Below are 23,680 nucleotides of genomic sequence, written 5' to 3'. Positions count from 1 at the left end.
TATTTGTTTCTAATAATATATATATATTTGTGAATAAGTCGTATTATTAAAACTAAAGTGAGCGCGCGCTCGCTTCTCCTGTGTCATGTGACCAACGCGGAAGTGTTTGACCGACATGTCCAGACTTTGTCCCGCCGGTGTGGAAATATGACGGAATTGTTGCTGAAGATTAAAACCAGCATCGGTGCGAAAAAGACGACCCCGTTATGTCAGAGTGACGTACAGCGATGGGGTTTAAGAGGTAACTGGGAACGGAACTTTTAACGACTTGACGGAAGCGAGTTGGTGCACTTTCAAGTGTTTTCTGCTAGTATTTCTTCTTCCAGAAGTGCATTTTCTTTGTACCAGGGATACATCTGAGGGCCTACCAGCTGGATGGCGTCCAGTGGTTGACACAGTGTGTGCAGAACCAGCAGGGATGCATCCTTGCAGATGAGATGGGCTTGGGGAAAACCTGTCAGGTCTTTGCTCTCTTAAAACTAACTTTCACTATTTTTGAACGTGTAGTGCTAAGTTGCCGGTACATAATTCACTCCGGAACGATTGATAGGGGAGTGGTTGCCACCCGGAGGGGTAGGCGTGAGGGAAAATTGTTTTTGTTGTTGTTGTTGCTGTTATCTCTCACGGAGCGAGGAGTGTGAGTTAATGTTCTGTAAAATAATAAAGTTCGCTCCACTAGATTGCCTTGCAAAAGTATCCGCTACCTTGGATATAAGTATTCACCCGCATTGTATTGCTTTTATAAAATAATAAAATAATTATTCATTTTCTACCAGTTATCTTCACGAGAGTCGGGGGGGGGGGGGGGGCACTTTACAGATATATTTTCAACTAATTGACACCAATTTGTAAAAATCTGTCTGTATGGAGATTTTTTTTCTGATAATTTTTGTCCAAAAATCCACATGACACTGACCTTTGTCATATTTATAAAAAAAAACATGAAATGGGGCACGGTGGTCGAGTGGTTAGCGCGCAGACCTCACAGCTAGGAGACCAGGGTTCAATTCCTTGGCCATCTTTGTGTGGAGTTTGCATGTTGTCCCTGTGCATGTGTGGGTTTTCTCCGGGTACTCCGGTTTCCTCCCACATTCCAAAAACATGCTAGGTTAATTAGCGACTCCAAATTGTCCATAGGTATGAATGTGAGTGGGAATGGTTGTTTGTCTATATGTGCCCTGTGATTGGCTGGCCACCAGTCCAGGGTGTACCCCGCCTCTCGCCCTAAGACAGCTGGGATAGGCTCCAGCACCCCTCGTGAGGAAAAGCGTTAGAAAAGGAATGAATTAATGAAACAATGAAATGCTACAGCAAACGTTCAAGGGGTGTGAATACTTTTCCGTTATTTATTTGACCTGATATACAAAGTCTGCTTTCACTCTGACATATATTTTTCGGCAAAAAATGTGAATCAATCTGACCATTATATTATTAAAAGCAATAAATTCAAGGGGTAATCAACATTTTTTAGTTAAGTGAGTATCGGCCGATTGGTGGCTGATCGATCGGAGCATCCCTAGTTTTCACTCGTTTTTTTGCAATTCTTTTTGGGGCCGGGGGTTTCTTATGTAAGGCTGTACAGTAGGTGTGAGGGAATTGAAAGAAATAAATATTGATCACTCTTTATCGGTCTTTGTGTCTTCAGACGATCTCTCTGCTGTTGTATGTGACTGCAGCTCTTGGTGCCAAAGATCCATTTTTGGTCCTGAGCCCACTCTCCGTCATGGAAAACTGGAGGAATGAGTTGGAACGGTACAACTTCCCTTATTCATAATTCAGCCATCTCTGCCTGTAAAAACATCAATTCTTATGTTTTTTTCAGTTTCGCCCCGTCTCTTAGTGTCCTGTGTTACAAGGGAGACAAAGACAGACGAGCGGAGATCCAGGGGGAGGTGGACATGCAGGACGTCCACGTTCTGCTCACCACATACGAGGTGTGTGGATGTTCTGTGGAAGCAACACGCATGACGTCACTTCGTACTTCTGTGTTGACCTTTGAAATGGTCTTTCCCAGCTCTGCCTCAAAGACGCTTCTTTCCTGAGACGGTGAGTGTCTTCCCAACTGAAATATTATGTGTGAACGATGTGTGTGTTATTCATTATTATTATTTCATTTATTAACTGAAGCCAGTCGTGTATTGTTAAAAATTCTTATTATTATTGAAGTATATCATAAGATACATATTTAAAAAAATTAATGTGTGTAACAAAAAAGTTTTTCCATTTTATTGAGGCATCATACATATTAAAATGTAATATGCAACTTTGCCACAAGGTGGAGTACTTGCACCTTGCATCCTTACTGCTCTGACGGCTCTGGTTGGTAAATTTGTGGGGAAAAAAGTCAAACATAAATATCAAAATTTGCCACTAAAATGAATTCAGGTCACATGACTGCCATCTAGGCTGCAATTCCACACTGGGCTATCTCTGTGTGGAGTTTGCATGTTCTCTGCATGTTTCCTCCCACATTCCAAAAACATGCTAGGGTAATTGGCCACTCCAAATTGTCCATAGGTATGAATGTGAGTGTGAATGGTTGTTTGTCTATATATGCCCTGTGATTGGCTGGCGACCAGTCCAGGGTGTACCCCGCCTCTCGCCCGAAGACAGCTGGGATAGGCTCCAGCACCCCCCGTGACCCTCGTGAGGATAAGCGGTAGAAAATGAATGAATGAATGAATGAATGAATGAATAATATGTGTAAAAAAAGTTTTTTTCCATTCTTTTATTGAGGCATCATACATATTAAAATGTAATATGCCAATTTTGCCACAAGGTGGAGTACTTGCACCTTGCATCCTCACTGCTCTGATCTACTTGGTTGGTAAAAAAAAAAAAACCCACACAAACACACTGGTAAATTTGTGGGAAAAAAGTCAAACATAAATATAAACATTTGCCACTAAAATGAATTCAGGTCACATGACCGCCATCTAGGCTGCAATTCCACACTGGGCCATCTCTGTGTGGAGTTTGCATGTTCTCCCTGTGCATGTGTGGGTTTTCTCCGGGTACTCCGGTTTCCTCCCACATTCCAAAAACATGCTAGGTTAATTGGTGACTCCAAATTGTCCATAGGTATGAATGTGAGTGTGAATGGTTGTTTGTCTATATATGTGCCCTGTGATTGGCTGGCCACCAGTCCAGGGTGTACCCTGCCTCTTGCCCGAAGACAGCTGGGATAGGCTCCAGCATCCTTCGACCCTTGTGAGGATAAGCGGTTGAAATTGAATGAATGAATGATCGCCATCTATTTGTGGAAGTGGAGTGTTTTGTTAGTGTGTGATGTAATCAGCAACATTTTTTTATTTATTATTTTTTAATTCTCTGGCAGACCAGGTGAGTGTATGAGCGAGGGCAATCATAAGCAGGTATCATGGCTATGATGTGTCATGTGATGTTCTCCATCCTCAGGTGGAAGTGGAAGGTGCTGGTCGTAGACGAGGCTCACCGACTCAAGAACCAGAACTCTCTCTTGCACAAAACCCTGATGCAGGTAGTGAGCAGCACCTGTTCTTCTTCCTTTCCATGTCACACTATATCTTGTCCACTTCCTGTCTCAGTTCTCAGTGGACTTTAGGGTCCTGCTGACGGGAACTCCCATCCAGAACAACCTGCTGGAACTCTACTCTCTGCTGAGCTTCATCCAGCCCGCAATCTTCTCAGCAGAAGACGCAGACAACTTTGTTCACTCTTACTCGGACATACGGAGTCGACCTACACTCGGTAGGACAGAAGTTTGACTAGTGAGAAGGATGGGGAGTCAACGCTGATTTTCTATGGGTGTCCGGCTCCAGCGGCCGAGCTCCAGAGCCTCCTGGAGCCCTTCTTGCTTCGTCGGATCAAGTCGGAGGTGGCGGTGGATCTGCCCAAGAAGAGCGAGCTGGTGGTTTACCATGGCATGTCGGCACTGCAGAAGAAATACTACAAAGCCCTCCTGATGAAGGATGTTGGTGAGACTATCAGACTATAGTAGGGGTGTCCAAACGTGGGTGATGTATACTCCTTCTAGGGACTTTTTTTTTGGATGGGGGTGTGTGTAGACAAACAGACTGTGCGTGGGGTTTCTCGGGGTACTCTGGTTTCCTCCCACATTCCAAAAATATTACCATACCATGTTGGGATTTACACCATAAATATTAGTCCTACGTTTATTTTATCTACTGCATACTTACATTGCAAATAGTGGTTAGCACGCAGACCTCACAACGAGGAGACCCGAGTTCAATTCCACCCTCAGCCATCTCTGTGTGGAGTTTGCATGTTCTCCCCGTGCATGCGTGGGTTTTCTCCGGGTACTCCGGTTTCCTCCCACATTCCAAAAACATGCTAGGGTAATTGGCGACTCCAAATTGTCCATAAGTATGAATTTGAGTGTGAATGGTTGTTTGTCTATATGTGCCCTGTGATTGGCTGGCCACCAGTCCAGGGTGTACCCCGCCTCTCGCCCGGAGACAGCTGGGATAGGCTCCAGCATACCCCTGCCACCCTAGTGAGGATAACTGGCATATAGAAGATGGATGTTTACTAACCTGCCTGATTCCTGCTCTAATTACATATAGAGTAATTTTTGTATTGAGAGCAGTGAGGGGTTCCAATAGTGTTGAAAAAATATATTTAGAGGGTGGTAAACAGGTTTTATACTCCAAAAATATTCCATATATAAATAAGGAATTCTACTTATTACTTATAATTCACTTATCATGGTCAGATTTGGACGCCATAAATGAGGGATTAGCTTATATATCTTGTATTTAATTTTTAGAGGCTTTTGGGAACGAGCAGAGCAACAAGACTCGTCTGCTCAACATCTTAATGCAGCTGAGGAAGTGCGTGGATCACCCATATCTTTTTGACGGTGAGACGCCTTCTGGTACAAACGGCACCTGACCCGCAGTCCAAACCAAGCTCGGGAATAACTCATAATTCCTTTCTGGTCACACAGGAGTGGAGCCAGAGCCGTTTGAGATGGGGGAGCATCTGATCGAAGCCAGCGGGAAGCTTTGCCTCCTGGATGGGATGTTGGCTTACCTGCAAGCAGGGTGTGTTTTCTAGCGTCATCTGCTGGGTGGAAGGCAGTAGTTGTCATCGCTTTAGTTAGGGTCCTTGGTCATTTCCGGCCATTTGTATTGAGTCATGGACTGCTACAGAGCAGCTACACACGGTAACCCGTACAGAAAGCTTTCTACATCTACACTCTACACCAAGGGTCTCAAACTCAATTTACTTGGGGGCCACTGGAGCTCGGGTCTGGGTGAGACTGGGCTGCATCAGAAACGCATTTATTAAAAACAAAAAAATTAAAAAAAACGTCGCTTTGGTTCCAATTTTCTACAAGACAAGCTCTGATTAAAAAATTTCCACAGTTCTAAAATATCTTACTTTTTATTTTTCTACACAAAATAAGATGAAAAATAAATAAACAAATCAAGAATAAAGAAAATCAATCAATCAGTAATAAATAAATAAATATAATAATAATAATAAAACGGCAAATAATAAAAACTTAAGAAACCACATATAGTTGGTGGGTAGACAAATTATTTTTTCAGATTAAAATTAACAAAGCATTATTAGAGCCCTGTAGACATGACAAAACACGACTATAGTCACATTTATACTTTTTATTTACAACATATTGCGCAACTGCAGGGTCTTGAGACACATGCTAACTCGCAAACTCGAGAGCTAGCAACCTAAACGGTAGCCTTCAAGTTATTTCCTTTAAACTTAAATAGCCCAAAACTTACCACTTCCACACGGATAGGGAGGATAACTATTAACAGTTATTTAACCTTTAACATGAACATTAATCAAATGTAATATTTTTTTTCTGGGTACATGATACCATACAGCATCCATATCAAACTTGCGCGGGCCGCACTAACATTAAACTTTCATATCAAGGCGGGGGCCTCAAATGAGTGTCCTGCGGGCCACATTTGGCCCGCGTGCCGTGTGTTTGAGACCCCTGCTCTACACTTTCTTGACTCTTCTCATGCAGATATCTGCGGCTGTGAACATGTTAAATCAGGGGGGACGGGGGAACTACGGCCCGGGGGCCACATCCAGCCTGCCAAGTGTTTGAATACAGCCCGCTTGTTCTTTCCAAAGTATTTCATTTAAACTCAACATACAACCTGGCATCATGTGGTCTGTTGTTTATAAAGCGGTCCTGAAAAAAGGGACACAAGCAAATAATAATAATAATCATAATTTAAATATAAAATATTTAAATATAAAATAATAATAGCAGATTGCATGATAGTTTTACAGATACAATAATACCAGGTGGACTGTTATGTGTTTATTTATAATTATAAATTATTTATAATTATAATTTATTTATAATAATTTATAGTCTGCCCCCCCCATCAATTTAGTTAAATCAATGCGGCCCGCGAGTCGAAAAGTTTGCCCACCCCTGTGTTAAATCCCCACGTGATATCCCTCTCAATATCATCCATAAACATGGCGCGTAGCAAGCAAGTCTCGCCGACTCTTACGTGAGCTGCATTCATCGGTGTCATTCATTCATTACTTCATAATTTGCGATGCACCATATCAGCTGTACTTGTTGATTTGTCCTAATCATATATGACATCAGGGGAACCAGAGTATCGAGCAAAGGGAGCCACCTGCTGTGGCCCAGCAAAGTGCCCTATATTTGGGCACATGCGCCGAGGCGCCGGTGTCACACCACGGATGTGTCTGGCAAAGTTTATGTACTTTTTAAGTTTTTTTTGTGCTTGATGGGTTTTTTTCTCCTCATAGTGGAATATTTGGTGCAACTACCACGCAAAATGTTTTCCCCAGAAAGCGAAAGTGAATGTTGAGCTTAGGGGAAGTTATGACAGGTTATTACCGTCACAGGCAGGTGAAAAAAAGGAGAGCTTGATTTGGTCACCCACACAGTACGGTTAATCTCACCACATTATTGGTTATCTGAGTTATTTTTAATCTTATCAGATTTATTGGTTGACGGCATAGTTCCCTCATATTGGCCCAATAATTGTTGCTCCCATAATTATTCTGCACCGCTCATTATTATGACCTTGCCCAGGCTGCGGCCCACCTGACTAATATTAACTGATGGAACTAATACAATAGAAAACAACCACTTTTTTTCAGAGTAGAAAGCACAATGGCCGATTTTCCCTCAAATAAAAATAATGAAAACATTTTTCATTATTTCAATCAGTCTACTTTAAATTTGATTCTCCTGTCATGTGTGTTGTCCCAGCGGCCATCGTGTTCTGCTGTTCTCCCAGATGACCAGGATGCTGGACATTCTCCAGGACTACATGGAGTACAGAGGTAGGAATGGCTTGGAACACATTTAGGGGATGCTAAGAAGCCAAAAACCCACCACTTCCACACAGGATGGGAGAACGTTCTTTTCACTGCGGCTTATTCAGTGATGCGGCCGATTTATGTAATTTTTCTAATGGCCGCCAGGGGCTCTCGAGTAGAAAAGGTAAGATTAAGACCGGTGAAATATATGCATCGAGGAAGACTGCAACTTCTTGTCTTGTGCATAAATTGAATTAGCGTGAACATGCCCTCAATCATGGAAAATGCAAAAAGAAAGGCATATGACGCAGCTTTCCAGTATGTTCTTTTACCAGACCTGTTATACTGTGTTGCTATTGTGTTGGTAGCGTGTTGTTACCATGTTGCTACCGTTTTACTGCCGCGTCACAGGCACCGTTTGTGAAGAAAGTTATATATTATTATTATTATTATTATATATTATTGCTTTTGCTTCAGCCTACTCCTTTTGGGCTTGGGATCAGATAGTTGAATACAAATGTAAATAATGGAAAGTTATATTTTGATTGATGTAAGAAAAGCACTGTAATGTTTCACATATTTGCCCAAATAAAGGGAAAATATATATATATATATATATATATATATATATATTATTGTTAAGTTATATTATGGCGGCACGGCGGTCTGGTGGTTAGTGCGCAGACCTCACAGCTAGGAGACCAGGGTTCGGTCCCCGCCCTCGGCCATCTCTGTGTGGAGTTTGCATGTTCTCCCCGTGCATGCGTGGGTTTTCTCCGGGTACTCCGGTTTCCTCCCACATTCCCAAAACATGCTAGGTTAATTGGTGACTCCAAATTGTCCATAGGTATGAATGTGAGTGTGAATGGTTGTTTGTCTATATGTGCCCTGTGATTGGCTGGCGACCAGTCCAGGGTGTACCCCGCCTCTCGCCCGAAGACAGCTGGGATAGGCTCCAGCGCCCCCCGCGACCCTCGTGAGGAAAAAGCGGTAGAAAATGAATGAATGAATGAAGTTATATTACTAAAACTTTGAAAACTGTACCGTCTTTCTTTGTAAATATGTTTTACATGCGGCACATGCGGCTTATATAGAGGTGCGGCTTGTGTATGTACAAAATCGGTTTTCCTCTAAAAATGTAGTGGGTGAGGCTTATAATCAGGTGCGCTCTATAGTCCGAAAATGACGGTACTTTTTTCCACCCTTTTAACATGGAAAGTGTAGCCAGCAACATGACTTCCAGTTCTATTGTGGCACACTTGTGTCTAACATTGTTGCAATGTAATGTAGAAGAGAGCCACATTTCAATCATGTGACCTTTCTGTGCTAAAAGTTGACCTTTCTGTGCAGGTTTCAGCTACGAGCGCCTGGACGGCTCGGTCCGAGGCGAAGAACGCAATCTGGCGGTGAAGAACTTCAGCAACAACGACGTCTTTGTCTTTCTGCTCAGCACCAAAGCAGGTGACCCTTTCCTTCCTTTCAGCATCTCGGCACCCCCAGCGCCGCCTGTCGAGCGTTGTTGCCGCGTGCTAGCGACGGGGGCGCTCTTATAGCTGCAGCTTCAGCATAAAGGGAACGAGAGGAAGTCGAGGGCTGATGTCAGTGATGATAAGAGCTGCGGCAGGATGACACACCGGTGGAAAACAAGGCCATCAAGCTTTGTGACTTCCTGTCACAACTCATAGCTTTTCTTTGTGTGTTGAAGTGCCTCAGCTATAAAATGCTGCTATACCTTCAGTGGCCTTCAGTGGGGACGCGGTCCACTTTGTAATATCACATCATAATTAATGTGTACAACTCATCAATGTACAAAAAAGCAACTTTAATCAAACATTTTATTGTAACAAAAGCAGCAGAAAGAAGACGCCAATTCACTGTAATTGGTGCGGTTCTGGCGGCACGGCGGTCAAGTGGTTAGCACACAGACCTCACAGCTAGGAGACCAGGGTTCAATTCCACCCTCGGCCATCTCTGTGTGGAGTTTGCATGTTCTCCCCGTGCATGCGTGGGTTTTCTCCGGGTACTCCGGTTTCCTCCCACATTCCAAAAACATGCTAAGTTAATTAGCGACTCCAAATTGTCCATAGGTATGAATGTGAGTGTGAATGGTTGTTTGTCTGTGACCTGTGATTGGCTGGCCACCAGTCCAGGGTGTACCCCGCCTCTCGCCCAAAGACAGCTCCAGGCACCTCGTGAGGAAAAGCGGTAGAAAATGAATGAATGAATGGTGCGGCTCCATGAGGACTATAAGTTGTGCTTCATGTCTATGTACAGGGGGGGTCGGCATGAACCTCACCGCTGCTGACACCGTCATTTTCATGGACAGCGACTTCAACCCTCAAAACGACCTGCAGGCCGCCGCGCGCTGCCACCGCATTGGTCAGCACAGGTGAGTACAACAAACATGGCCGACAGTGTCCTGATTTATTTTCTCATTTTGTTCAGTCATTTTTGCGTCTCGGCCTGCAGGCCGGTGAAGGTGATCCGCCTCCTGGCGAGAGACACGGTGGAGGAGATCATGTACTCTCGCGCCGTCTCCAAGCTGCACCTCACCAACACGGTGATGGAAGAGGGGCGCTTCTCTTTGCTGGACCGAGCTCAGACGGCAGCTGCGGGACTGCAAGTGAGTGCCGACGCGGTAGCACGACACCACTTGACCTCTTGACCTCACTCTCAGTTTGATACCAGATGATTACCTGGAAAACCGCTGTCTTTCTTTTCCTGGTCATTGCTTGCATTTGCCCGGCCAATTTTGGTGTTAATAATAACATCAATAATGTAATTGTCCAAAAATGTCAACTTGATTTTGTTGTTTTGTCTGTTTCTCATAATATTATGGCTTAAAAAATAACTCTCTCTTTAACAATTCAACTTTATTATTATTATACTACTTCAATGACGGTGTTTTTCCTTGTAATATTATGGCGCTATTCTCAAAAATATGTTCTCTTAATAGCTTGTCATTATCATTATTCATTCATTCATTCATTTTCTACCGCTTTTTCCTCACGAGGGTTGCGGGGGGTGCTGGAGCCTATCCCAACTGTCTTTGGGCGAGAGGCGGGGTACACCCTGGACTGGTCGCCAGCCAATCACAGGACACATATAGACAAACAACCATTCACACTCACATTCATTCATATTATAACTTTTTCCGCATCTTAATTCTCAAAATATTCCAACTTCAATTTGTTTTCTTTGTTTTTCATATTACGACTTAAAAAAAAACATCTTTCTTTAACAATTCAACTTTATGCTGCTACAATCGCATTATCTCATAAAATGATGACTTTTTCTCATTAGATTACATTTTCTTTCAGTATTTTAATGTTGCGTTACTGTATGTTTTTAGAATGTGCCTTGGATCAATAAATTTTTTTATGATATTGATATTACATCATATATATTATATAAATTCCCATAAAAATTATGACTTTTTCTTGTTAGATTACAACTATTTTTTTCATATTTTTTTACTTTATTCTTGTAAAATTACTGAGGATTTTTCAATTTTTGCTCCATTTTCTTTGTTGTTTTCTTGGTAAATTGTTTTTTTTCGAAATTATGGGACAGCATGGCTCAGGTGGTAGAATTGTCGTGTCCCAACCTGTAGGTTGCGGGTTCGATCCACCGCCCTCCTGTGATCATGTGGACGTATCCTTGGGCAAGATACTAAACCCCCAGTTGGTCACCAGTAGCTAAATGTACTAAAACTGTCAAAGCACTCTGAGTGCCTTGCAGGTGGAAAAAAGGGCTATACCAGTGAAAGACCATTTATGTTTAGAATAAAACAGCTGCTGTATTATCAAATGAATTTTTCCAAATTTTGTATGCTATTTTTTCCCTCCACAGCTCAGTGAGATCTTAAAGTTTGGTGTTGATAATCTGCTATCGTCGGATGAGAGCTCGGTACAGGATGTGAAACTGGAGAAGATCCTCGGCACGTCTGAAGGTGGTCACTGGATGGTTGACGACAACGAAGAGGAAAATTCCCTGCAAGAAGAGGAAGACAGCGGCTCTGAATCTGACAGGCAGAGTATGTTTTGACTTTGGAGTGACCTCATCTTCAGCAATTACAGCAGCATATAGTATGTGGCATTAGTCCAAAAACAAAGGATAAAAAGCATGTATACAGCATAAGTCTCATTGCACTGTAAGTGGCATTTATTTAGAAATGGATTTCCCCAAATTCAGACATTTAAAGTGGAAAGGCAACTTTAAACTCAACTACACAGCATCACATTTACACACAGCAACACACAGAATCAGTGTTCATTAACAAATGTTCAGCTGTCCAATAGCATCATACCTGGGAGGCTGAACAGGCTAAATTACCATAACGAGCCAGCGATTCCCACAAGCAAGTTAGCGCTAAACAATTACACCGAACTCCTGATCTCATTCCACACCAATGTTGTTGTCACAAGCTGAGAGCGCCCCCCAGGGGCTGCTAATGCTAAAGTTCACTCCTTGCTTGGCAGTCACTATGAATGAAGTCAGCTGTCACATATAGACAAACAACCATTCACACTCACATTCATACCTATGGACAATTTGGAGTCGCCAATTAACCTAGCATGTTTTTGGAATGTGGGAGGAAACCGGAGTACCTGGAGAAAACCCACGCATGCACGGGGAGAACATGCAAACTCCACACAGAGATAGCCGAGAGTGGAATTGAACTTGGGTTGAGGCCTACGCACTAACCACTCGCCATACAGCCCCATTTAAAAAGTCATCTCTCGCCACTTTGCAGTTAGAATTTCACGGCGTCACTCAATTACCGTTTTTTAAAAATAATTATTGCTGTTTTGTGGTTGCTTGTGACCTATTGTTAGTCAAAAAATATGACTACATTCAAAGACGCATTCAAAGACGTGATAATATGGTTGAATTTTACACTGGTCACTAAGTGTCAGTAATGCTACATAACAACAACTACTACATTGGATAAGGTGTGAGGTACGTATATAAAGGTGACTATAGGGGTGTTATTTCATGTTTAGAGGGCTCTAAAAATGTTTAAAAAAGCATATTTAGAATGTCATAAACAGGTTTTCTATGGTCCAACTACCAAAATCTCCATTGGTAAATATGGAAAATTGTAAATAAGTATACATTTGCTGATCACAGTTGAGTCTGGAAACAATTAACCGCCATGAGCAAGGGATTACTGTATATGTATTTGGCTTACCAGACTATAAGTCACAGAACCAGCTAAACACATCAAAATATACAAAATATAGTCCAGAAAGTATGGAATACACTCTCAATGGCCACCATCTTTTGTTGTCTCCCAGACCACATGTACTGCTTTGAGGGTAAAGACTACAGCAAGGACCCCAGCTCAGAGGACCAGAAGAGCTTTGAACGTCTGCTGGAGGAGCAGCTTGGCGAGCTGCAGAAATGTGTGGGAGACGGACGAAGCCTACGGAACAAAGCCGATGTATGAGTCAGTTGCTACGGCACGTACACCTCAAACACGTTAGAATCCAACTTTTTTTCTGTAATATTGTCACTTTATTCTTGTAAAATTACCACAGTTTTTTTTCCCCCCAAATATCTATTTTCTTCTTGTAATTGTTGTTGTCATAATATTTTCACTTTTTTCCATTATTATTATTATTTAATAATTATAATAAATATATATAATATTATATATAATAATAATAATTTATAATTACCACATAATTACAATTAATTTATGATAATAATAAATATTAATATATATTTTTAATTTTATTTTTTTATTTTATTATTATATTTTTCCACAACCTAATTTTCCAAAAATTACATTTTGTTGTTAGTTTTTGTTTAGAATATTAGAGAAAATAATTTATTTATTAGAAAATAAATAATTTCCTCTAATATTTCAACTTTATGCTACCAAAGTGTTAATTTTCCTAATAATTTATTGACATTATTATAGTAAAATATTCTCATATTTTGACTTTATTCTTGTAAAATTGCTGCTGATTTCTCCATTTGTGCCGGGTTTTTTTAAGAACTTTTTGTAGGTATACAATATTTTTCGAATGTGTCACGGGCCAATACTCAATACACTAATAGCCCCCAGGATGTGCATTGGTTTAGCTCACATTGCCACGCCTCCACATTAATCCAGGTGTCACCGGCAGCAGCGCTAGGCTTCCCCACAAGGAAGAGGAGGCCTCTCACGGAGGCGGAGCTGGAGCAGAGGCGGCAGAAGCGGCAGGAGGCGGCGGCCAAGCGAGCCAAGTATCAGGAGGACCTCAAGAAGAAGCAGGAGGAGCAGAAATACCAGAAAAAGTAAAAAAAAAAAAGCTTTTTGCAAGTTCCTTTCCATCGTTGTTGTCATGGTACTGTCATGGTCTACAGAATGGCTTGGTGGGAGTCATGCGGCTACAAATCACCATGTCTGAAGCCTGCTGACGGGGAGGAAGACGAGGATGAAGAAGAGGAGGATGACAGCAGCAGTGTGAGCTCCACGGACTCGGACAGCGGCGCCATCCACTACGTCTTGGGAGACGTGACGCATCCTCACGGTGCACATGGGGACGCCATCATCGTCCACTGTGTCGGTACGGAACCCGTTCCGGAACCCCATGACTGCTTTGGCTAACCGTTGTGTTGTCGTTAGATGATTCTGGCTGGTGGGGGAAGGGGGGCTTGTTCACCGCTCTGGAGGTGCGGTCGGATGAACCCCGGCGGTACTACGAGAAGGCTGGAAAGATGAAAGGTAAGAGGTAGGATTGGGAAAATCACATTTCCACTAAGCAAGCAAGCACATCGGTTAGCCAAGACGCTAAATCCTCATCTGCCTCCTTTTTTTCAAGTGCAACAGTTACAACCACAGCGTGCGTGACATACATGTTGCCTTTTTCCACTATTCTGACCGATAAATGTAGTTAGAATGTCGTACTCTCGTGTTAAACTATGCCAAAATTTCATATAATAAGGTTTACGCATTTGGAAGTGAGCCCTGAAAGGCGTTTGGGATGGCTAAAAACGCTCTGTTTCCAAAAGTGTGGTAAAACTGCCTCTTTGTGATGTCACAGAGGGGCGGGCTTCCTTATATGGGCGTGGCTGTAGGCCAGATACACTCTCTTCCCTCCCCCAAGCGCTGCTTCTCTGTTTACAAGGCAAGCTCAGGTAGAAGTTATTGTAGTTGGTGATTCCCAGCAAGAGAAAAATATTTCTGTATATCTGTCAACAGCATTTCACACGGAACAGTTTTTGTGAAGGTGAACTGTTGCTGAATATTCGACACGCTGTGCATCCACAGAGGTAAAGAGAACCACATTGCTCACTGTCTGGAACACGGTAGTCCCGCAAAAAAACGTGTAACGACTACATTTGCACTCTTGTGTTGTGCCAAGATTGTCTGCAGTTAGTAAACACGGCACCCTTGCGTCCGACTTTTGAGACGCCTCTGACAAAGAGTGTCTGACAATGAGTGCTCCTTCTCGGGCAGGTGAGGTGGTTGCAGCACTATCACGTTGCGGTTCTCCTGAGCTCCATGGTACCAGTGGTGTTTCTGACAAAGTGTGTGTGACATTGAGTGCTCCTCCTCAGGCAGGCGAGGTCTACAGCCAGGAGCTCATGAGCTACCAGTAGCTCCTAAACACTTTTCAATTTGTTCTCCATACACTTTATTCATTAGCAATTCCTATGCCCACTTTATTAGAAAGTGTTGTTCGCAGTATTCAGGAGTAGTTTGGGATTGTGGCCAATTACAGCCAAACTCTGGAACTCATTGCCACCTGACCTCCGTAACTCTGCCACCCTTCCCATCTTCAAATCCAAACTCAAAACTCATCTGTTCAAACTAGCTTACTCCCTCTAACTCAGGGGTGCTCACACTTTTTCAGCATGCGAGCTACTTTTAAAATGACCGAGTCAAAATGATCTACCCACTACAAAAATGCAAAACATCTATTTATTTTCAAATGTATTGAGGATTATTTGTACGTACAATGTATGTTGATGTACCTTACATAACCAAATGAGCCAATATTGCAAAACACACATAATTAACTATTAACATTTTTTGTAATTACCTGAGTTTACTTTGATGACTTGCACTGAATTGAATCAGCCAGGGATGCATAGTCCGGACAGTAGCTGCTGATAGCCAGGTTAGCCAGGCAAACGCACTTCGAAAAAGACATTGTGAAAAAAAAAAGTCCACCTCCCATTCCGTATGGAAGTGATATGTTTTTGCCTTTTTACTCGGTCCAGCTACTTCACTCATTTTAGTGACCAAAAACTTTAGCGAGGGCTTAAAATCTGACGCAATTCGCCGACTAGCTTAGCACTTTGCATCGTTGTTTACGCATGAGCGGTGACCTAAAGGTCAAAATTCAGTTGTCATCTGACTGGTTGTCCTGTATGTCAATCAAGTAACGGGGATGGATGATAGGCTGACATCGTAAGTTCTGCTGCACTTAGAGACGTTGTTTGATTTGATTGGTCGCCCGAAGGGCAACATTCAGTTGTCATCTGAATGGCTGCCCTGTATATCAATCAAGTGACGGCATTGATGCTAGGATGATATTTTTTTAATGTCACGCCGCGATCGACCAGTACCACCTCCGCGATCGACCGGTAGATTGCGATCAACTTAATGAGCACCCCTGCTCTAACTGCATCACATGCCCCCCCCCCCCCCTATTTATTGTATGTTCTTATTCATTGTTTGTTGTCTTTTATCTTGTATTTTATATTTGTGTTTTTATGTCTTCTGTACAGCGACCTTGGGTGTCCTGAAAGGCGCTTTGAAATAAAATGTATTATTATTATTATTATTATTATTATTATTATTACAGCAGAGTGGGCGTACCCGGAGGGAGGCCATGGGTGGCATAAATACAAACAAACCGTTTTGGCGGGAAGCACAAATCCACGTAAATACAGCTGGCATAGGTGCAGATTCTGGAAGATCTAGAAAGTTTTCCTTGCAGGTTATTGCGTGTAGCTGCTCTATAGGAGTCAACAATGCAATACAAAGGGTTGAAAAATGAGCATAATAGGTCCCGTTTAAGTTAAAGTGGGGTGTTGGTTGGTTTCTTTTTTTGAAGTGTTATTTTTATAAAAAGCAAACATAACAGCTATTACATTTGACATTTTTGAAAATTGATGTTGTGGAAAAAGTTGTAAACTGAGAATAAAGTCACACTGGTGTTTGTAGCTTTTCAACTGTTCATAAGAAATGCCAATGTCGCTCATCAATGACGCATTGTTTATCTTGTTTATGTCTGCCAGACTTGGACCTGGGAAGCGTCCTGTTCTTTCCCATCAATGACAAACAGTCCCGGCTGGACGGGAGTGATCACGTAGGTTCCGAGCAGCACCTCCTCACACACGCACACACACATGCGCATGTGACCAGAATTGCTTCCTCCTCGATCACAACTTTGATACCGCATACTTGTGTTGTTGCCACGTCACCATCAAATGTTTTTATTTCTTGACATTTTTTAACCATGTCTCTCCTCTCTTCTGGTGTCCTCAGCTGGCCCTCATCGTTGCACAGCAGCGGGACAAAGCCAACAAATTGTCCGGCATCTTTCTCACCGCGCTTGACGAAGGTCTCAAGAAGATCCACACTGCCGCCAAACGGAATAAAGGTATGTTAGGCTGTAACAATACTACAGTATCAATCACAAAATACACTAAAATCACTAAGCACACATCAGAAATGTTACCACAGTGGTTGCCCAACGTGCGGCCCGGGGGCCATTTGACACCGGTACAGTTAGCTGTTTTTGGATTGACCTGCAGCAAAATCTACCAATGTTATTTCATAAAAAAGAAAAAAAATCGCCTGTAATTTTACTATAATTTTACTGTAATTTAAGAATAATGTCAAACTAGTATATATGTATATATATATGTATATATATGTATATATGTATATATATGTATATATATAAATAGAAAAAAAAATTACAAGAATAAAAATGTGATGTTATGAGGAAAATTTACAAAAAGAAAGTTGAAATAGTCGAAAAATAAAAAATAAAAAACAGGAGTAAAACAGGAATAAAAATATAGCAATAATTTTACAAGAATAAAGTGAAAAAATAAAAAATAAAGGTCTTCTTTCAAGGAAAACAAATTTACAATTTTAAGAGAGTAAACAAATAAAAATAATAATTCGTTGAAAATGTATTGTTCGCAATATTTTAAGAAACTAATAAAACAAAAGAAAGTTTTCATTTTGAGAAAATTCATAGAAAAGTCCAAATATTATGGGAATAAAATCATAATATGATGAAATGAATATTTCTGAGATAGGCTCCAGCACCCCTTGCGACCCTCGTGAGGATAAGCGGTAGAAAATGAATGAATGAATGAATAATTTTAGAAGAAAATTTAAATATTTGTAAAATATCAATTCTTATCCACTGAGGAGGCTGATACCGACGTAGCCGTATCTCTCGCTTATCATAGCGGATATCCGGGCCTGCCGGTTTATCTTATCGTCCACAACCTGGGTTTCAGCTCAACTAGAGTTATGAAATGAAATGTATACGGTGCAGCTATCTATAGCCGCCACATTTCCTGCCATGCATACTTACTGGATGTTAGGACCGTATGAAACACAACAGCGCCTTTTGTAAAAAGTCATAAATAATTGTTGTATTCAATTCAACATGATGATAAGGTCATGACTCATGAGCAACAATCACACATTTTCTTCATGGAGCTCAGGGATCCTACTGCAATATTTCTTTTTTTCTTCTTTTTTGAATGTTTTGCATGGAACTAGCCGCTCCAAATGCAATGAGGGCTTTTATTGCACGTATATGCATCTTAATGCAGACTTATTTTATCCACGATGTGGATAATGAAAATTAAAAATGTAGTTTTGCATCATGCGTGACAAGGTGTCCAACTCTTTCCCGACTCTTTCCTCCTCCAACACTTTCAACTATTTCCCGATACCGATTTGTGCAACATGACATTGATACCGATATCAACCGATATCGCATTTTATGCTGCTATCAGGCCAATAATTAGCGGTAATTAGCGGTAACGATAACATAAAGACTTAAAAGAATAATGTATTATTATTGTATCATTATGTATCATGATGTAAAAAAATAATGTACCATTATTGTCAAAAGACAACCCCTTCAGTACCAGTCATTTTAGACCAGGGGTCTCAAACACGCGGCCCACGGGCCAAATGTGGCCCGCAGGACACTAGTTTGAGGCCCCCGCCTTGATATGAAAGTTTAATGTTAGTGCGGCCCGCGCAAGTTTGATATGGATGCTGTATGGTATCATGTACCCAGAAAAAAATTATTACGTTTGATTAATGTTCATGTTAAAGGTTAAATAACTGTTAATAGTTATCCTCCCTATCCGTGTGGAAGTGGTAAGTTTTTGGCTATTTAAGTTTAAAGGAAATAACTTGAAGGCTACCGTTTAGGTCGCTAGCTTTCTAGTTTGCGAGTTGGCATGTGTCTCAAGACCCTGCAGTTGCGCAATATGTAGTAAATAAAAAGAGTATAAATGTGACTATAGTCGTGTTTTGTCATGTCTACAGGGCTCTAATAATGCTTTGTTCATTTTAATCTGGAAAAAATAATTTGTCTACCCACCAACTATATGTGGTTTCTTAAGTTTTTATTTTTGCCGTTTTATTGTTATTATTATATTTATTTATTACTGATTGATTGATTTTCTTTATTCTTGATTTGTTTATTTATTTTTCATCTTATTTTGTGTAGAAAAATAAAAAGTAAGATATTTGAGAACAGTGGAATGTTTTATCAGAGCTTTTCTTGTAGAAAATCGAAAACCAAAGCAAAGTTTATTCATTTTTGTGTTTTTAATAAATGCGTTTTTGTTTTTGTTTTTTGGAAAACCTGATGCGGCCCAGTCTCACCCAGACCCTAGCTCCAGTGGCCCCCAAGTAAATTGAGTTTGAGACCCCTGTTTTAGACTGATCTTTCAAGGCACACAGTATATTGTGTTCTCACTTTACATAAACAAGTCTTTCGTCGGAAAAAAGTTTATTTTTACCTTTTCCCCTTCTTAATCAGAAGTCGAACATAGGTAAGTTTTAGGAAAGTTCCTGATTAAAAAAAAAAAAGGTAAAAAAAACAGCTTTTGTGAAAAGATACATTCATTTATTCATTTTCTACCGCTTATCCTCACAAGGGGGTGCTGGAGCCTATCCCAGCTGTGGCCAGCTGGTGGCCAGCCACTCACAGGGCACATATAGACAAACAACCATTCACACTCAAATTCATACCTATGGACAATTTGGAGTCGCCAATTAACCTGGCATGTTTTTGGAATGTGGGAGGAAACCGGAGAAAACCCACGTATGCAAACTCCACACAGAGATGGCCGAGGGTGGGATTGAACTCAGGTGAGGTTCGCGTGCTAACCACTCGACTACTGCGCAGCCTGAAAAGATACATTTCAACCATAACTTTCACTTTGACACAAATGTTTTTGCTTTTCTGACAGCTCGAATATCTTAACAACTGTACCAATATAAGCAACACAAAAATTGGGTTGTTTTATGTCACAATAACATTTTTAACCAATCTAACACTATGAACACCAGAACTGTTGCAAACTAGTGCTCATTTTTGTTTCGTTTTCTTGTTGAATGTCGGCTACACAGTGGCCGAGTAGTTAGCATGTCGCCCACACAGTCAGGTATTTTCTGAACGTGCCAAGGGCCAATATGAATATGGCCCACAGCCCGAACTAAAAATAGCTACAAAGTCTTTTAGTTGGATACCAACATGGATACCTCCTGCTACATCTTCTTGTTCTCTGGCAGAGAACTTGGTGTGTATGAGGTGTGTTAAAATGCAGAGTTACACAGACAGTCCCGCTATAGTGGGAGCTCTACCGTAGCTAACGCACAGTGCGGCGCCGTGCAGTGACACACCCCTCCAAACTACTACTAATGTGACATGTAATTATGATTGTATTGTATTCTGTGTGAGATTTTATTGGCTTGTGCTGGTGTACCTAATGAAGTGCTTTGCAGCAGGCGTGGAGACCAAATATGTGTTATTGTTTGTGTTGTGATGATGAAGGTAGCAGTTTCCTCACGGTTAGACTTGACTGACGAGATCCGTGGGGACATTCCACATGTGACTGCGTTGTCGTGGCTGTGGATACACTGCCGGAATGTGTTTGCACACCTTGCTGAAAGAACACATGTCTTCATTTCAACCTCTGGCCCGTTTCATCCTGCTGTCTTTTCTCTCCCCCACCCCAAGCGAGCGTGCACCTTCCACGTATCGGCCACTCCACCAAGGGCTTCAACTGGTACGGCACGGAGCGTCTGATCAGGAAACATCTGGCTTCCAGAGGCATCCCCACCTTCATGTATCCTCATTTGGCTGCCTCGGACAAAGCAGTCATACTTAAACATGCTGAAAGATTAAAAGGATGGCTACTAGATTTTGTAAACTTTTAGATATTTCAACAAAATAGCCAAGAAAAAGCCAATTATTACTAAAAACTTCATACATTTTCTTTACAGAATATTTTGACTTTAGTCCTGGAATATTTTGATTTTATTTCTACCTGATACATTTCCCCAATTTCTTTATTTTCTTTTGTTTGCTTCTCACAACATTAAAAGGTTTTTGTTAATATTTCTACACTAAAATGATATTCTTCTTATAAAATTGTTACTTTTTTTCTTGTTAGAATCCGACTTTTTTTTCTCCAAATATTTTGACATTTTTCTTGTCAAAATGGCAGCTGGGGTTTTTATTCAATTTTTCAGCTATTTCAACTTTTTTTCTTCTCGTAATTGTGACTTTGTTCACATTTTGAATTTATTCTCGTAATTGTTAATTTCTCGTAATTGTTAATTAATTTGGAAAAGTGAATTTTCCAAAACTATTACAACTTTTGAAAAATAATTTATTTTTTCCTTTAATGTTTCAACTCTATGCTACTCAAAATACATATTTTTTTCCTCTTTATTCCTATAAAATTTTTCATTAAATATTTTGACTTTTTTCTAATAGAAATGAAATTTCTGCTGTTATTATAATGTAACTATTTTAACTTTTTTCTTATATATTCCCATAATACATTCGTGTTAATGCTACTCAAATGACAACATTTTTTTCCTTAATATTATTTTTTTTCATTATTATTATTTTTTTGGCTTTATTCTTGTAAAATTACTTCTGATTTTTACCTTTTTACAATTTTTTTTTTTCTTGCTAAACTCTATTTTCCAAATATGCCGCAGGCCACTTTGCTGCACTTTGGTGAGCCCATGCTGTGTATCATCATGTATAAATCAGTGCTTGCATGCCGAAAGGTTTACCTTCATTAGTCAGAAGGAAGAACTCCACCGGCAGTTATCCCCGCCCTCGCTTCATCAGGTCATTTTGACAACTTGAAGTGTTGCCAAGGTGTACTTACAGCACCTGGGGAACTTCTACTACAAACGTCTTTTCCCTCAACATGGCCGACAGATACTATCACAGTCGCAGCGCCGGTAAAGAAAACACCACTGCCCCCACAGCCTCTGCGTCCTCCCCTAAAGCTGAGGCGCACGGCTCGGCTGCGCCGACGGCAGGACCCTCGAACCCCTTGAGCCCTCCTCTGCTGCCCAACTTCATGAGGGGGGTCCATGTGTTTTTTTACAACCTGCCTGCAACGGAGAGGAAGATGCTTGCTCGCTACCTCATCACATATCCTTGTACATGTCTGTGTGTCCGCAAACGTTCTATTGTAGCCCACATCTCCTTAGCTGCCGTGCACATATGATGGAGACGAAGAGGAGGTGATGAGTGGCGAGGTCACACACATCGTCGCCGAGGTGGAGAATAACATCCACTCTCAGGTTAGCCTTGCCCATCTCTCCTCATTGGCCTCCACAAAGAAGCTCTTGAAAAGTTTGTGACCTTGTGTGTATTTGTGGCGTGTAAACAGGAGCTACAGGACATGATGCGTCGCTACAACCAGGCAGTGGCGGTGCGCAAACCCTGGCTGGAGGCCTGCTTCTCCAAACAACGACTCGTCAACACAGCCCACTTCACACACACACTCCTGTAATGTGTTTATGTGTGTTTTAGATCAGTATGAGATCAATAGATGCAACTATTATTCATAAATGGTGTGCTCTTTGCAGAGTTTTATGGAGGCAATGTTTTTGGGCATGGCCGTATCAATGATGATTTGGTTATTTTTAGGGTTGTCAAAGTTAATGACGCGTTCACGGAAGTTTCCTTTAAGGGTGGTTATTTTTTTTGTGCACTCGTTCTGTCTGACCCTCGGCCTCCACCGTAGTTTGGTTGAAGCACGGTAACTATGTAGCCACAAGCTGGAACAAATACTGATTAGAAATTGAGAAAGAAAAGAGTATTTAGATTGCTAAAGTTAGCTTCAAAGCCCTGGCAGATGGCTCTTGTAGTGAGATTAATTGTGAGTTAACTGCAGACAGATGTGATTAATCACGATCAAATATTTTTAATCGATTGACAGCGCTAATAAAAATATATATTTTTTATCTGCGATTAAATGTGATTAATTCCAAGTTAACTGTGGACAAAATGCGATTACTTATGATCAAATATCGATTGACAGCCCAAGTTATTTTTCAAGTTATCAGTCATAACTTTTTCCCGCGAGGGCCACATGCTGAAAAATGAAAGTTATGCCAGGCCACTTTGATATTTTGCTAAGAAGTTACAGTATATACAGAGTGATTAGTACTATTGTGCTATGGTGCTGGAGCCTATCCCAGCTGTCTTCGGGGCGAGAGGCGGGGTGCACCCTGGACTGGTGGCCAGCCAATCACAGGGCACATATAGACAAACAACCATTCACACTCACATTCATACCTATGGACAATTTGGAGTCACCAATTAACCTAGCATGTTTTTGGAATGTGGGAGGAAACCGGAGTACCCGGAGAAAACTCACACATGCACGGGGAGAACATGCAAACTCCACACAGAGATGGCCGAGGGTGGAATTCAACCCTGGTCTCCTAGCTGTGAGGTCTGCGCGCTCGACCACTTGACCGCCGTGCCGCCCAATATTTTATTTCTGAAGTATAATTCTTACAAGAAGCTACACCTAAGTCACTCACATTGCCGATAAACTACATGAAGGATGTACAGTACATAAAACAACAATAATAGCATCCAAGGTTGAAATGAAACTCCTCCTACGGTGGTTCTGTTGCACACCGGAAGGGGCGTTGCAAGGGAGGGAGAGACAGGCTCATGTCAACAATGAGAGCACTACACTGCTCAGTTATCGTTATTAGACCATACTCCTACTGCCTACTACTACTACTAATAGACATTATTTTTTCTTTTTTGTATGGTAGTAATAATTTATGGGAGTAAAAACCAGGACCACCTGTATCAGCTTGCATGCAAATCATTTG

The 23,680-nt window shown here is 41.3% G+C and overlaps 1 protein-coding gene across 3 annotated transcripts; it reads left to right on the top strand.

Annotated features, from left to right (window-relative positions):
* The first annotated feature begins 17 nt into the window (after positions 1–17).
* Positions 18–23,524, top strand: chd1l (chromodomain helicase DNA binding protein 1-like). 3 transcript variants are annotated; one of them, XM_058073776.1, is made up of 25 exons: positions 18–241; positions 349–461; positions 1,646–1,752; positions 1,841–1,934; positions 2,015–2,046; positions 3,418–3,499; positions 3,567–3,729; positions 3,801–3,956; positions 4,769–4,861; positions 4,949–5,045; positions 7,247–7,320; positions 8,647–8,757; positions 9,571–9,685; positions 9,766–9,919; positions 11,149–11,332; positions 12,597–12,742; positions 13,421–13,584; positions 13,654–13,856; positions 13,916–14,014; positions 16,540–16,610; positions 16,790–16,904; positions 20,535–20,643; positions 21,756–21,978; positions 22,049–22,126; positions 22,216–23,523. In XM_058073776.1, the coding sequence occupies exons 1-25, from the start codon at positions 148–150 to the stop codon at positions 22,336–22,338; spliced, it is 3,000 nt and encodes a 999-aa protein (XP_057929759.1). In that variant the 5' UTR covers positions 18–147; the 3' UTR covers positions 22,339–23,523. The 3 variants fall into 3 exon arrangements, with proteins under 3 accessions (XP_057929759.1, XP_057929758.1, XP_057929760.1); XM_058073775.1 differs by having other exon boundaries at positions 20–241; positions 1,823–1,934; positions 22,216–23,521; XM_058073777.1 differs by lacking the exons at positions 18–241; positions 349–461 and adding an exon at positions 577–637 and having other exon boundaries at positions 1,823–1,934; positions 22,216–23,524.
* Positions 23,525–23,680: the final 156 nt, after the last annotated feature.

The sequence above is a fragment of the Doryrhamphus excisus genome, chromosome 5 (genome assembly GCF_030265055.1).
Source record: "Doryrhamphus excisus isolate RoL2022-K1 chromosome 5, RoL_Dexc_1.0, whole genome shotgun sequence".
NCBI lineage: Eukaryota > Metazoa > Chordata > Actinopteri > Syngnathiformes > Syngnathidae > Doryrhamphus > Doryrhamphus excisus.
The sequence above is the reverse complement of the archived record's forward strand: the minus strand, read 5'-3'. Positions and strand labels throughout refer to the sequence as shown.